Here is a 16,388-nt window from a genome sequence, read left to right as displayed (position 1 = left end):
GTTTTATAGTCATTTTTAATATTTTTATTTTTATAAAATAATTTAACACTGTGTTGTTTAATACTAATACTAATACTGTTTTCATTATTTTTGTAATATATAATTTTCATACTAATATTTTAATATCTATCTACATTAGTTTTGTTTTTAATTGTCATATATTTAATATATTTTTAATACTTTTAAACACACATACACGGTACAAGTCAAAAGTTTTTGAACGGTAATGTTTTAAAAGAAGCCTCTTCTGCTCACCAAGCCTGCATTTATTTGATCCAAAGTGAAGCAAAAAGCTGTACAAATTTCAAATATTTTTATTATTTAAAATAACTGTTTTCTATTTAAATATATTTTAAAATATAATTTATTCCTATGATCAAAGCTACATTTTTAGCATCATTACTCCAGTCTTTAGTATCACACGATCCTTCAGAAATCATTCTAGTATGCTGATTTGCTGTTCAAGAAATATTATTATTATCAATATTTAAAACTATAGTGCTTTTTTTTCAGGATTCTTTGATGAATAGAAAGATCCAGAGATCAGCATTTAATAAAAAAGCTTTTGTAACATTATACACTATACAATTTAAAACCTTGGAGTTTTTGGTTTGTTTTTTTGTTTGTTTGTTTTTTAGCAAAAAAAAAAAAAAAAAATAGAAATTATTCATTTTATTTAGCAAGAATGCTTCACATTAATGATAAAGTATTTTAAAATGTTACAAAAGACTTTTCAGATAAATGCTGTTCTTCTTTCTATTTATCAGTGAAACCTGAAAAAATTATACTTAGCTGTTTTCAACATAATAATAATAATAATAATAAATGTCTTTTGAGCAGCAAATCAGAATATTAGAATGATTTCTGAAGGATCATGTGACTGGAGTAATGATGCTAAAAATTCAGCTTTGAAATCACAGGAATAAATTACATTTTAGAATACATTCAAAAAGAAAACAGGTATTTTAAATAATAAAAATATTTCATTTTTGTTGTTTTTGCTGTGTTTTGGATGATCTTGGTGAGCAGAAGAGAAATCCTTTAAAAAACATTTAAAATCTTTTGACTGGTAGTGTAATCGCCTTTATATTTTTCCTTTTTTTTTTCCTAGAAAAAGAAAGAATTTGACATTTTTCCATTTAAATTCTGCTATTAAATGAAAATGCAATTCTGCACTTTGTTTTCTGTCTCAACTCAAATTCAGATTCAGTAATATTATCGTCTGTGCAAAGCACTTATGTGCAAACAAGAAGTCGTTTGTGTCCAGGGGTGCTTGTGTTTTTTTGTTTTTTTAAGCTCATCAGATTTTGATTAATTAAGGAGCAGGCACAGTAAGTGTGAGAGAGATCCCATTACCCAAAGGTTGGTTAAAGGAGCTGTTATTGCCTCTCTTTGCCATGAGCTCTCAGGACAGGGTCAAACTCCAAGGTCCTAAATTTGTATAAGATTAATACCTTGATATGAGCCCCTGGGGGTAAGCTGCTTTTATATAGCAAGATTCAGACACATACAATACACAAACACACATTTACAGAAAAACACACAATATATTTTGTACTGATGACCCAGTTGCACCTGTGCTGACAACAGCACTCTGCCCCAGAGAGTAGCCCTCATCTGTCATAACACACACACACTTCAGTGTTTTACCGGTGAGATTAGCCAGGTCATCTGTCATCACACACACACACACACAGTACACTATCTGAGAGATTAGCCCTTGTACATCAACACGCTAACACACCTGCATTATGTCCAAATGAGTACTTCTCATCTGTCATCATCTCACAACACAAAAGCGTACTAAAATAAGCCATCGGACCATCTGTAGTATCAATGACACATTTTATGTCTGTTACAGACAGTACTGTTACTAATAATTCCTGAAAAAGTTAAAATCCCTACTATATGTCCTGCACTTTCTGTCTGAACAGGAAATACGTCAACTCCTGACAGAGTTTTTTTTCATTGGGCCTTTAAGCTGCACTTCAAGAACAGTCACTAAGCCAGTCTCCACTGGCACAAATGATGACACCTGTCAGAGAAAGAGAAAAAAATTACGTGCCGCCACATCCTAATGTTCGCTGATAAGATTAGAAAACATCGTGTTCTTCAGCGACTCAAAACGAACGGGAAAGCAACAGAGTAAAGAATCTCATTTGCATCCTCTTGAATGGAGAGAAATGGATGAGAAGAAAGAAAAAGCACATTCATTTACATGCTGATACACAGAGCACAAGAAAGACACCCCTTCACACAGAGACCTAAATGAGGGGGTAGATACTCATTTAATTCCAGCGCGGAGACAGAGAGCGAGAGAAAGCGCGTTAGTGAGACGGAATGAGTGAAACAGAGGGAGGTGAATATGAGGGAAAAGACGAGAGAAGCCGTGGAAAGGGGAAACAGCAGCTTGTATTAGAAACCTGTAATTTAAATCAAAGGTTATAATCAAAAATTTATCAGTTAATTGATCTCGCACATGCTGCTTGCCAAGAGAGCAATTTAGAACCCTGTCGCTCGGGCTGCAAATCTATCGAGCGCTGCTCTATAAAGTAAGTTTGTTGCCTTGTAATGATCAAGCAGTCCTCTAATGTTCTCTGAGAGCTGATATGATAGGGCCTAGACAAAGCCATTCAGCAGCCGGGACCCCACGCGTCTCAGATGCTGCTGCTTTGCTCTGATAAGACAAAGAAAAATCATGCTTCGGCTTCACTTGATGGAACAGTTCACACAGATATTACAATTCTGTAATCATGTACTCACCCTCATCTTGTTACAAATTTGTATGCTTTTTTCTTCTGTTGAACACAAAAGGAGAATTTTGATCAATCTTTGTGTAATGTTTTTTCCGTACAGTTACAGTTCATAGCAACCGAATCTTTCAAGCTTCAAAAACCTCTGCAAAAGAAGTTTTTTAGACAGATTTATGTAAGAGACACACAGAAATGTTTCCCTTCAGTGAGGATTATTGAGTGAGCTGAACTTAAGAACAGAATCAGTCCAAATCTTTTAAAAGAACGAATCATTCACAGATCTGATTCTCAAGGTCAGAGAGGCTCTGGAGTTCTTGAATTATCAGCAAATAATCTAAACATAATCTACTGTATGGCTTTAGAAGACTTTGGATACAGAGCACAAGAAATTTGGACTACTTTTATGGTGTTCAGTTTTTAGGCAGATGTTTATAAGAAACGCACAGAAATGTTGGTATTCACTGATAAACTTTTCCTCCAGTGAGGATTATTGACTGAGCTCAACTTGAGAACAGAATCATTTAAAAGAATGACTCATTCACAGGTTTGATTCTCAAGTTCAACTCACTGATTCAGTGATTTGGTAAGAGAGGCTTTGGAGTTCTTGAGGTCAGAATTATCAGCAAATAACCTAAACTTTATCAGCAAATGATCGAAACATAATCGTTTGGCTTCAGACTAAATACAGAACACAAGAAATTTGGACCATTTTGTGGTGCTAGGTTTTAAAACAGATTTATATAAGAAACACACAGAAATGTTATTCCTTGACAAACTTTTCCTCCAGTGAACGTTATTCACTGAGCTGAATTTAAGAACAGAATCAGTCCAAATAATTCAAAAGAATGAATCATTCACAGATCTGAATTTCATGTTCAACTAAATGATTCAGTGATTTGGTCAGAGAGACTCCGGAGTTCTGGAGGTCAGGATTATCAGCAAATAATCTAAACATAATCTATTGTATGGCTATAGAAGACTTTGAATACAGAGCACAAGAAATTGGACTACTGAGTTTTTAGATAGATTTATATAAGAAACACACAGAAATGTTGTTATTCGCTGATAAACTTTCCCTCTAGTGAGGATTATTGAGTGAGCTAAACTTGAAAACAGAATAAGTCCAAATCATTTAAAAAATGAATCATTCACAGATCTGATTCTCAAGTTCAACTCACTGATTCAGTGACTCGAAGGTTAGAACTATCTGAAATTTATCAGAAAATAATATATTTTACGGCTTTAGGAAACTTTGAATACAGAGCGGAAGTAATTTAGACTACTGTCATGGTGTTATTATGCTGATGTTTGGTTATTTTTGATGTTTGAAATATGTGCAGTAGCCACTACGAACTATGAACGGTTGCTGTATGAACAATCGCAGTGTCTATTTACACTTTTACCTTGTTGCAAAACAAAATCTGCAGTGGCGGACGTAGTAAAGTGTGTAGCAGTGGCTTTTTGGCACGATCGACCCAAATTCAAATCAGCCAAACTTGCTCTTCTCCCTTTGCACATCACATATCAGATCGGAAAGGCATTTATTTTCAGTAAATGAAGGAAATAATGTAAAAGTGTCAAATAAAGTGCCTCACAGGTGTTTTTCGGTTAGGGTGAGGGGTAGGGAGGGCTTTATTGTCCCAATAAGGCTGCATCCATTTAATAATTTTAATAAAAATGATCATTTACATGCATTATTGCATACTGTTTAATAATGTACTACAATACTGAGGTGCAAATATCTGCCACTAATAGCACAGTAAAAATGAAAAGAGAGACCTGGTGTGTAAGTACAGTAATATAAATAGCAATAACTAATGTTATTGCAAAGAAAATACTGTTATTTTTACATAGTGTAAATAGAATCTATCACTATTTGCACTTAGTATAATTAGCATCTGTCACTTAGTGCAAATAGCTGCTGACATAAAAATATTTGGAGATTCTTCAGTATTTCTTCTTTTAACAACAAATTTGAATAACAGATATTAGTCCCACGAATAAAGAAGAAGAAAACTGTGTGTGGGGTCGATTCCTCTCAGCAGCAGGAACAGGGATCCGTATCAGCGTCTGGATTTAATCACTATAAGTGGTTTTAATATCTGAGGCTTATCGTGTTGTGTGATTCAGGTTCAGATTGTCAGGTACAGTGGTTGTTCTGCAAGTTGATCTGCCATTATCATAGAATTAGGTCCTGTTCTCTCCTATCGTGTGTTATCGTGACCCAGGCACACAGGGCTCTTGTGATGATTGCTCTTGTCACGTCTCATTGCAGGCATTGTTCCTTGAAGAGCCAGAAAAAGTGGATTAGTATGAGATATGTAAGAATAAAATTGCTAAAATCTCTCTTCTTTCTTTCTTTACAGGGTAACCAGGAGGCCCCAGCTCCCCCAGAAGCCATGGCTCAGCCGTACGCTCCAGCGCAGTATCCTCCCCCTCCACCTCAGAACGGGTTGCCTGGCGAATACACCCACCCTGGGCAGGACTACACGGGGCCCAGTCCGGTCCCTGAGCACGCCGCAGCCCTCACTATCTACACACCCACACAGACACACAGCGAGCCACCTGGCACTGACAGCAGCACGCCTTCCCTCACAGGGACTAGCAGCATACCAGTGAGTGCCACTAGCAGCATGCACGCATGGACCATTTATTATTTAATTTCATTTTTTATTTTAATTTTTTATTTGATTTAGATTTTTTAAATCACAGACAGGGTACAAAATTAATTTTAAAATAATTTAATATATATTTATTTGTATATAATTATATTATATTTATATGACCATTAAATATAATTATTTTAAGTATTTTTTTTTAAATAAGAGGGGTTTTTTTTAGAAAATGCTGCAGCCTGTAAAACCATTGCAACTTGTATGTCTTTTAATGATATTTATCTAGTTAATATAACATGAATTTTTTCTCATATGTGACCCTGGACCACAAAACCAGTCTTAAGTCGCTGGGGTATATTTGTAGAAATAGCCAAAAATACATTGTATGGGTCAAAATTATTGATTTTTCTTTTATGCCAAAAATCATTAGGATATTAAGTAAAGATCATGTTTCATGAAGAATTTTTTGTAAAAGTCCTACTGTAAATATATAAAAACTTAATTTTTGATTAGTAATATGCATTAGTAAGAGCTTCATTTGAACAACTTTAAAGGTGATTTTCTTAATATTTTGATTTTTTTTGCACCCTCAGATTCCAGATATTCAAATAGTCTCGGCCAAATATTGTCCTATCCTAACAAACCATGCATCAATGGAAAGCTTATTTATTCAGCTTTCAGATGATGTATAAAGCTCAGTTTTGAAAAATTGACCCTTATGACTGGTTTTGTGGTCCAGGGTCACATATGAGTAACAAAATCACAATGTAATCATGTCTTATCTATTATAAGATGTTAATAGAAAAACCTGTGTTATTTTGTAAAAAAAGTTCTACTAAGAAAAATACAAAAACATACACACACAAAATGCAAATTACAGTTTTGTACGGTGTTAAATATTATATTTATTAAGTAAATTGGCATTGGCAGGTGGCAAAAAGTTCATTTTGGACCCTGTACAAAGGATGTTTTTATTCATTTTCGAATTACTTTTTACATCTTACATTTTCTGTTGTCTGGATCAGACTCTAACATCCCATTTTTAACAGTTCTACATTCAGACAGACTGAGATAAAGAGAAATTGGGGCTTGGAAATAGAAGAGTTTGGAATGAAAAGAACTATAAAGCTAGCGCAAGCAAAGATAAAAGCATAGGACAAAATAAGAGACGTTGAGAGCAAAACCATCCTTCTCCATTTAAAGAGTTCTTCTGCTTTCTCTCTCCATTTTATCAAGCTTTAAACCATGGCTATCACATGGCTCCATATCTTAAACCCCATGGAGCCATTTACCATGGCTAACAATATCACAAACGTCTCAATGGACCACTTAACGAGTGCTGCCCAAGTGCTCTATCTGAGCATATGACAAGCACATGATGAAATAAAAGAAACTCTGAGAGGGAAAGAGTGTCCTTAGACCCCCTCCCGTGGGTGAGTTGTGTCTCGTCTGTTTGCGCTACCCTTTCTTGGTTCCTATAGGCCTTTGATTAACACATACACTTACACTTGGAGGAAATAAAGGGTGAGAAGCAGAAAGACAGATAAATCCCTGAGGGCCTTATTTTATTTTATTTTATTTTATTTTATTTTATTTTATTTTATTTTATTTTATTTTATTTTATTTTATATGTAAAGGTTTTGGGGCTTGACACTCATCTTTTAAAACCCCTATACTGTTGGCTTTGTAAAATGCAAGATTTGAGCCACTGTATTCACTGGAAATGTTTTCGTAAATGTTGGACAATTTTGTCTACGATTCTAAGTATCTAGGTGAGCATCTAAATACAGTTTCTGTTGTTGTTATTGTAGCTAAACTACTGTATTTTTCACATTAACAGGTTATGTAATGTTAGCTAGATCGATCTGTTTTATAATGCTGATGCTGTTGATGTTAAACACCGTCGATGTCTCATTTTTAGAGGATAAATACCTTAGCTAGAGCCCAAATTTGTGTTCGTGATTTACTCATTCGCGTCATAGGGATCTAGGGAGTGAAATGAAACATAGCCAGAAAAAGGGCATAAGAGAAGAGTGGGAAAGAGAAATTAAAGAGCATAAAACTTTTCTTCAATGCAAAAAGAAGTACAAGGTCTTCCTGGCCTTAGGGGGGAAAAAGGACGGATGAAAAATGTAATCTTTTTCTCGTTCTGATTGGGATATGTGTAAAGCTCAAGGTGGTGCGGTTTAGAGGAAGTAGATATAATCCCACGCTCAGCAGATCGCGGAGAAGCGATGCTGACAGGCCCCCGTAAAGGCACCTGAGCTCTGGCTGGGCTAATCTACGGCTCGATTGGAGGATGTACTTAAACTGTCACTCTGGCCTAACCCACCAGGGAAATTCTCCCTTTCTCCCTCTTTTCTCTCTCCCTGTGGAGGATCATTAGCAAAGAAGGAACACTACACCTCAGAGAGTGGACGGTAATCACATCAGATCACATATCAGATCACATCATCACAACAGCACAGACTCTAGATGCTTGGTAGCTCGGCGATAAAAGACTACTTAGCTCTCTTTAGGGTACGTGCTAACAGTTTTCCACTACGACTGTCATATTGCCTTGGGTGGGATTGTCTAAACTGTGATTTGCAACTCGCCCGAACACAGCCGTACTGCTCAAAGGAGCGTGATGTTATGTTATTAAGGGAATGCCATTATTTCCTGCGCTTATTCTTGGCTGCCGTCCCTGAGTAGTTTTTACTGTGCCATTGATAATAATATTGCAGGTATAAGCGCTCTTTAAGCCTCCGTATTCGTTACCGGCTAAACCTGTTGTGAGTCAGATTACCTTGTCTAATTAATCAGAGCTTTGCACAAGACTGAAAGGCCAGTGTCTGCTTTCTAGATGACAGGTGATGGTTTGTATTCGCATCTCGGTGGGAGGGAGGGATGATGAGATCGGAGGGGAGGATGGCAGAAGTGTGTAGAAGAACAAAAAAATATAAAGCGGCTCAGGCTAATCCCTTTAAGTGAAGCGCTGGTTTGGCCCTAATCGGATGTAATCTACCTGCTTGGCAGCTTTCCAATCAGATAGTTTCAATTATGTGGTTGTAGGGGCATTCTGAAGGGGGAAGTGCTGAGCTGAGCACTTTGAAAGTGATTTGCAGATAACGCTGAATGAGTGCGGCAATAGAAACGATTTAGCAGGACTCATTCCCCACCCAACCGCACATAAAAATACGAGCGGGCACGAGCGAATGTGTGCAAACACGAGCCTTCTGTGACGTTGCGGTGGAGGAGGGGGGTTGGATGTGAGGTCCAATGTGGTGGTGTATGATAATGTTCAGGCAATTATTTCTTGGTGCTGCTTGGCTGCTCCATTCCTTGCAGAATGTGAAGTGCAGGGAAGTTGCTCTTCTACAACAGAAATGGAAACAAGAAGTGCATCGGATGTATGGAATGACTGTAGTCCAACGTTAGGTAACTCTAGCAGGAAACACAAGAGGTGATCATGTAGTTTATATGTACTACTTTTGATTAGGGGTTCAAGCGCATAGTGTTGAAACCCTATTGTAATTGTTAGAACCGCAAAGGATCAGCAATCTCCACATAAAACTGATTGTTCAGACCAAACCATAAGTCGTAGAGACTTGAAACTTGGAGGGATGGTAGTACTTACACCACTAACACACTGTCCCAATTGGCCTGAAGGGGGCGCTGCAGCGATCAAAAGTACGAAATAACTCCTAAATCGTCAGTCGCAGGCTCGAGTGCTTTATGTTGTTGGAATCCTTGGCTATTTTGGATTTTTTGCAAAACCTACTTTTGCGAGCTAGTCTTCGGAACAAATTATGTAAAAAAGTCGAACTTTCAACTCACTGTCACAAAGGGACGCTTTTAGTAAAATGCCTATAACTCCTAAACGGAACAAGATATCTTCGCCAAACTCAGAACACTTATGTAAGACCTCAGTCTGAGGAGGACAAAAATCACGGAGCTTGGCCACTTGGTGGCACTATAAGAGGAAAAAACATAAAAATGGCTATGCCTTTGCAACCATTTGTCCTATCAGCATGAAAAAATGGTCTGCACGGTCTTGGTCCAAAGTGCCATAAGTGTCTATAAGGACATTTGCGTATCTTAAGAAGCATGGCCACCATTTGATGCTGAAGTTTAAGCACCTATTAGACATGGTTAACGGAACGAAACTCGGTGAGCCTCTTTGACTCACGGCCCCAAAGGTCTGTGAGAATTTTGAAAGAAATCAGCCACTGGGGGTGATATCACATTTTCGTAAACAGTTGTACATTGTGCGATTTTTTGCACATACACAATATTTATATCATATGATGGAACTCCTAATTTCTATCAAAACCTGGTGAGCATATGCGACAGGTAATTCTAAATAAGCATGCAAAATTATAAAGCTGACGCTATAACAGTCATGAATGTTAAAAAACATAATATTTCTAAGGTAAATTACCTGGATTTGCCAAAAATGTTTTTTTAAATCATTTACTTAGGTGGTTACAAGCTTGCTTAAATGCCTTAAAGTGCTTGAACCCTGGTAATCGCTGCTTGCGGCTATATTTAAACATGTTATTGCATACTTAAACTTAAAAAGATTAAAAAAAATACAGTTACTCACCGTCAAGCCATCCTGGGTATATATGACTTTCGAATAAAATCTGAGTTATATTACAAAATGTCCTGGCTTTTCCAAGTTTTATAATGGCAGTGAATGGGTGTTGTGATTATGAAGCCCAAAAAAGTGCATCCATCCATCATAAAAAATACTTAACACGGCTCTGGGAGGTTAATAAAGGCCTTCTGAAGTGAAGCGATGCATTTATGTCATAAAAATATCCATATTTGAAAGTTTATTCAAAAGCTCAACACCTATTCACTGCCATTATAAAGCTTGGAAGAGTCAGGACATTTTTGTAATATAACTCTGATTGTATTCGTCTGAAAGAAGAAAGTCATATTCACCTAGGATGGCTTGAGGGTGAGTAAATTTCATTTTTGGGTGAACTATCCCTTAAATCCCAGACCCTGGCAAATGTAACATTGTTATGTAACATTCCTGAATTAAGTTGTGGTAATTGGCTGTCATAAACCTTTAGAGGGAGTAATATACCTACTTGGGGTTAATTTGAGGAGCTTTTCTTAGCTGACCATAAAATCCTCCCGTATGGATTTACTATTAGCTTTTTTGGCAGGATCCACATTCTGGAACCCTAATGCAGGTTGCTTAGCTCCTCCCCGTTGTCATGCTGGTAAACGGAGTGCTGGAGAGAGGGTCATAGTCCGTCAGCATGTACAAGAAAGACATCAAACCCTCCTACCAAAAATTTGGTGACATCCTCTAGAGGATGACCTGGCAATCTGAGCGAGCAGGGAGTTTGCCTCCGCCTCAAACGCCGAACACTTTTAATTACTTTTCACCTCGTCTGCGGAACTTGGGAGCGCGAAGCCCTCTGAAACCTTGTCTCTGAAAGAGACAGATGCAGCCCATGCTAGCTGCAATATAATTAACATGCAATTAACACAAATTAAAAGGCAAATTGCGCAGACGAACCCCCTGTAGATGGCTGCTTAGCGGTGACGATGAGATAATTAGATCCAAACCTGGAGTGCGGAGTCTCGAACGCTTACCTCTCCTCTCCCTCTCCTGGCCTGGTGTCAACTCCTCCAGAGAAGAGCACTCCAAGCCGCCACGCTCAAGAGCAGGGGAAGTGCTCCGAATAAAGCCAGAGAGATTATATCGTTCAAGTCGAGAGTGAGCGAGCCGGACTGTGTGTTTTACAAAGCGCTTGTTACGGCGGAACAATTGTCCTCTTTTAAGCAAAGCGCGCAAGGCGAGTGCGCAGCAGCCCTATGATTTCTCTTCATTTTTATCACTGTCCGTTACTCGCTGCACCGCGTCGCTACATGATGACTTACATCTGAGAGGACCTAGTCAATACGTGTTCCCATAAAGTAAGCAAATCAAAGCCCTCATCCTTCTCTCCAGCACTTCGTTGGGCAGAGCGAGGAATTGGAGGCTCTCAGAGGCCACGCTCCGCCGGTCGGTAATGGGCGAGTCCGCGCCGTCGCACCGCTCACCTGTTAGACATGATAGATAGCGTGGCTCTCTCCAGAGCGACTGCAGACAGAGCATGTGAATGACCGATGGCACCGACGTGATGGATGAGGATGAGGGAGCGGGAAGAGGTGCAGCCCAGGGAGCGGGGGCACCAGGGGGTAATTGCACCTCCGCTTGCCCATCCATCTGCTCGGCTTTCCATCTACCACCATCAGGCAGGGGCTACGGGCCTCCGCTGCTCGCCGACCTCGGGCGCCGTACACAAGGGGCAGGACGACAGGCTGTGTGGATCCAGAGCCGACCCGTGTGCTTTATCTTAACAGGACTTGACTGTCTACATAGCTGCGATGATTGATAGTGCCAATGTGCTGGTAAACACGGTGTCCTCTCACAGAGACCCTGCAGAGCCCATTGGGAGAGACTGTGCATTAGAGAAGATGAGGAAGTTGTCAGATGGAAAAAGCAGAAGTTGGTGACCCTCGACATTTAATGGTTCAGAGGTTTCGCTGCTGTTATACTGTATAACCTGTAGCGAGAGTTCAAACTTACCTTTATCGTTCTGACCCTGTGAATGGTGTATGTCGAGTATTGTTTATACACAACATTTAGTGTAATCATCTAAAGGGGCTTTTTTTAATGCAAAGTAAAATTTTTAAGAGAGAAAACCTTCAGTCCTACCCATTTAAATGGAATATTTCACCCAAAAATGAATATTCTGTCATTATTTTCTCACCCTTATTCGCAGTGGTGTATAAAGTACCTGAAAGCCATACTTAAGTAAAAGTACAGATATCTTACCAGAAGTCACCGTTTAAAAAACGTAATTAAGTATTCAAAGTAAAAGTACAAATGGAAAAGAAGCTAATAAATATATATAAAATGTTCATACACAGCTTGAGTAGCAAGATTGTGTTCAGTTTTAACTCTTTCCTCAATTTTGTATTTTTGGGTTAGAATAAGAAGCACTTCATCCAATACTTAGTGTCTTTCGTTCCAACATAAGAAAACATTTCAGAAATCTGCTTCTGAAATACCATTTAAATGTATTTACACAGTTTAATGTATCTCAGAGGGAACATGAATGCATTTAAACTGCAGTGACAGATGCATAAATAGGCCTAATGGTTTGTTTTTAACATAAAACACTGAATGCTGATATTTGAAACGTGAAAAATAATGTCAAAATGTGAAATTAAAACCGCCAGCAGGTGGCAGCAAGTTAATGAGTGAGTCATTGAGATTCAATCGATTCATTCAAACGGCTGATTCATACAAGAACAAAGCATTTGACTGTGTTAATGAGTGAAGTAATCATTTTTATCAACCATTTCGTTCAAAAAGCTGATTCATAATAAGTAAAGAGCGTCCATTGCTCAGAGACGCAAAACTATTTTCGTCGGCAAAATTGGGCAAAAAAATATGTTGCTATATATGCAAGCTATATTATGTCTAAAATGTAAGTCAATTACTGCTTTACTGAACTTGTATAAAGTGATTATTAAATGTGTTATCATGCTGATATCTGCAGAAATACGGTACTCTGTGTGATATAGATTATGTTAACTATAATAAATTATATAAGTATAAAAAGCATACAGAAGCATTTTTGCCATCTACAATTTAGAATTCCTGGAATTTTGAGTTTTAATAGACAAATAAATCAACGTGCGTACACTCTGTGATTTGGTGATATAGCCTACTTGATAATGTCAGATCTCGCATCATTACAACAACACTTACCATATTATCATATAAGATATACTGTATATCGCACACCCCAGACTCAACTTGAGTGGAAAATGAAATGAAATCATCTGCGGTTGTGCGCGCACTTGTTTACGCATGACATGAGCAAAGGAGGTTTTGGAAGTGTAACTTACAAGTGCCAGACGACTGATTCGTCAAACCTGCTTTCCTGTATTCCATGTTCTTCTGACTTCTGACTATTTTAATTAGGAAGTGTAGTGGGGTAAAAGTCGGCTGAAATATAAAAACTCAAGTAAAGTACAGATACTCCCAAAAAATATTTAAGTACTGTAACAAAGTACTTTTTAACATTACAACACTGCTTATTCGTTCCAGACCTGTTTGATCTTCACTCTTCTTTACAGCACATATTTAAACAATATGTGACCGTGGACCACAAAACCAGTCATAGGGGTATTTTTTTAATCTGAAAGCTGAATAACTAATAAATTTTCCACTGATGTGTGGTTTGTTAGGATAGGACCATATTTAGCCAAAATACAACTATTTGAAAATCTAAAATCAGAGGGTGCAAAAAATCTAAATATTGAGAAAATTGCCTTTAAAGTTGTCCAAATGAAGTTCTTAGCAATGCATATTACTAATTAAAAATAAAGTTTTGATATATTTACTGTAGGGAAATTTACAAAATTTCTTAATGGAACATAATCTTAATATGCAAATGATTTTTGGCATAAAAGAAAAATCAATAATTCTGATGCTACGATATATTTTTGGCTATTGCTACAAATGTACCCATGCTACTTAAGACTAGTTTTGTGGTCCAGGGTCACATAGAAATTGTTTTTGTCTATAGGGTGAAAATCTGTGGGGTCCAAAACGACAGCGGATCCTACTGACTTTAAATGTGTAGACATTTTTCAAAGCAACATCAGTAGTTTGTTTCCCTTACAAAAAAATCCTTTTTGTTACAGCTCATCATGCTGTAGCTACTGTACAGTTAAAATGAAAAACCTTTTTTTTTCAGTAAGGTTGCTTGAATAAATATTAGATAAGCACAGGAGATGGTTTATTGTATCGTCCTGTTAATTGCAAAAAAAAGATACATCGCTGAGACCCATAGAAATGTAAAGTCACTTCTGTCATGTTACTGGTGTAATTTCCCCTGTAAAGACATATGTCCTCTGCAATAATGATTTTGTTCAGCGAGTTAAACTTTAAAATCTCATTTCAGCTGATATTTTATCATGCCATTTTTCACCTTCTCTCAGTAATGAGTGAAAAAATGAACGCCTTCCAGGTCCAAATCTTTTGCATTTGAGTTGGTATTATGTTCTTAGCTGTGTCTACATAATTGCATTTACTTCACCTTTTTCCTCTATTTTTCTCTGTCAGGGTGCGAGCGGAAAGGGATGGAGTGATAGATATCTCATTATATCTTCATTACCTAATGCATGATATATTGCCATCTTCTATGATTCATATCTCTTGTGTGTTTTGTGCCTAATGAGGGGGAATTTGTCCGGCCTACTTATTATAATTAACAATGTGCATAAAATGCAAGAAAACACGCTTGGAATGTATGGATAAATCTGAATATTATCAAAAATGAAAGTTTTGATTTTGAGTTTCAGTTTTTAAGCTGCAGAATTTAGCTGTGCTCATATTTTATGTGTGAAAATGCGGTTTTGGCTTTTCTGAAAGCTTAATAAGATCCAAATGTTTAACTATTCGACTCTATCTAGCGTGTCAGCTTTCATGCTATTTATACTCCATTAACTTTCAGTCCTTATTAAGTATTGAAGTCTACTATTATTGTTCATACAATATTTACAACGTTTTATTATTAACTTTTCTTACTGTTTGTGCTGCGGACCTGAATGATGCCTCAAATCATGCAGCTTTACTTTACTTTTAATGCACTCGAGATTTTCCAGCCAAATTTTCACCTTGCAGATGATCAAATAGGTTCAAATATTCCATAGACTTACACTGAAGGACTCCAAGCTATTTGTAACTATGAAAATATCATAGAGGCTCCATAGAGGAACCACCTAGCAACTGCATAGCATCTTTCTTTCTTTCTTTCTCTCTCTCGTTCTCTCTCTACAGCGTGAGTCTGCTCTAGTATACAGCTGTCTATGGGCCCAGCCAAATGTAGCTGCCTTCAGCACTTCTTTCTCATTGATCCTGCTAAACCGGGGGAAGTTTAGCTGACATCATCTCTTCATCTGTGCTCCCATGTTCTTTTAATTCATTATGTACATGAAGGGCTGCCGCTCAGGTGCTGCGCTCACCATGCTTTTTCCTTCGCTGAACATGTCTGCATACAGTGGCTGAAAAACAAGGCAAACTCTTAAACGTAGAGGAGTCTTCTGCATCTGTCAGCTATTGCATCACGTCTGGATTAATTATTCATTCAGTTATGCACCAACCTGATCCTCCCTCAAGAGCATTTTGTTAGATAATATTTTTCTTCACAGATATTGATTTATTATTTCATAGCGTTTCTTTCTGTATTGCTTCATAATATTTGATATGATTGAATTTACAGTCTATAACTTCTCTTCGGCTTTGTGTAGATAAACGGATGTTCTCAGACTTTTCTACTTAAATTTTTGTTTGTTTATTAAATATTTCATCACATTTTGGTTATTTTCAAGCTATGAGTATGTACCATGTAGTATGTGTAATCCACAACACAGGTTTTTTCAAAATCATCATCTGCTTATCAAGGTTGCATTTATTTGATTAAAAATACAGAAAAAACTGTAATATTATGAAATATTGTAGCAATTTAAAATAGTTGTTTTCTATATTAATATACTTTAAAATAGAATTTATTCCTGTGATGCAAAGCTGAATTTTCAGCATCATTACTCCAGTCTTCAGTGTCACATGATCCCTCAGAAATCATTCTAATATGCTGATTTATTATCAATGTTTAAAACAGTTATGATGCTTAATTTTCTTTTTTTTTTTTTTTTTTTTTTTTTTTGAACCTGTTATATTTTTTTCAGCATTCTTTTGTGAATAAAACATTAAAATGAAAAATATTAATTTAAATAGAAATCTTTTGTAACAGTATACTACTGTTCAACATTTGGGGTAAAAAAAGAAAAAACAGAAATTAATCATTTTATTCAGCAAGGATGTGTTAAATCTTTTTAATGTTTTATTCATCAAAGAATCCTGAAAAAAATATCATGGGTTCCAAAAAAATATTAAACAGCACAACTGTTTCCAACATTGATAATAAATTAGCATATTAAAAACGGATATTAA

General features: G+C 36.9%; 1 protein-coding gene across 9 annotated transcripts in view; it reads left to right on the top strand.

Moving 5' to 3' along the window:
- Window positions 1-16,388, top strand: part of rbfox3a (RNA binding fox-1 homolog 3a) — a 498,709-nt gene that overhangs the window by 428,778 nt on the left and 53,543 nt on the right. For all 9 annotated transcript variants that reach the window (XM_051123725.1, XM_051123728.1, XM_051123727.1 and 6 more), the window contains one exon: window positions 5,120-5,368. In XM_051123725.1, coding sequence (XP_050979682.1) covers window positions 5,120-5,368 — 249 coding nt within the window. The remainder of the gene's footprint in view (window positions 1-5,119; window positions 5,369-16,388) is intronic.

Source organism: Labeo rohita, chromosome 12, assembly GCF_022985175.1.
Source record: "Labeo rohita strain BAU-BD-2019 chromosome 12, IGBB_LRoh.1.0, whole genome shotgun sequence".
In the NCBI taxonomy this organism is placed as follows: Eukaryota; Metazoa; Chordata; class Actinopteri; order Cypriniformes; family Cyprinidae; genus Labeo; species Labeo rohita.
Note: the sequence above shows the minus strand (reverse complement) of the source record. Positions and strands in the feature narration are given on the sequence as shown.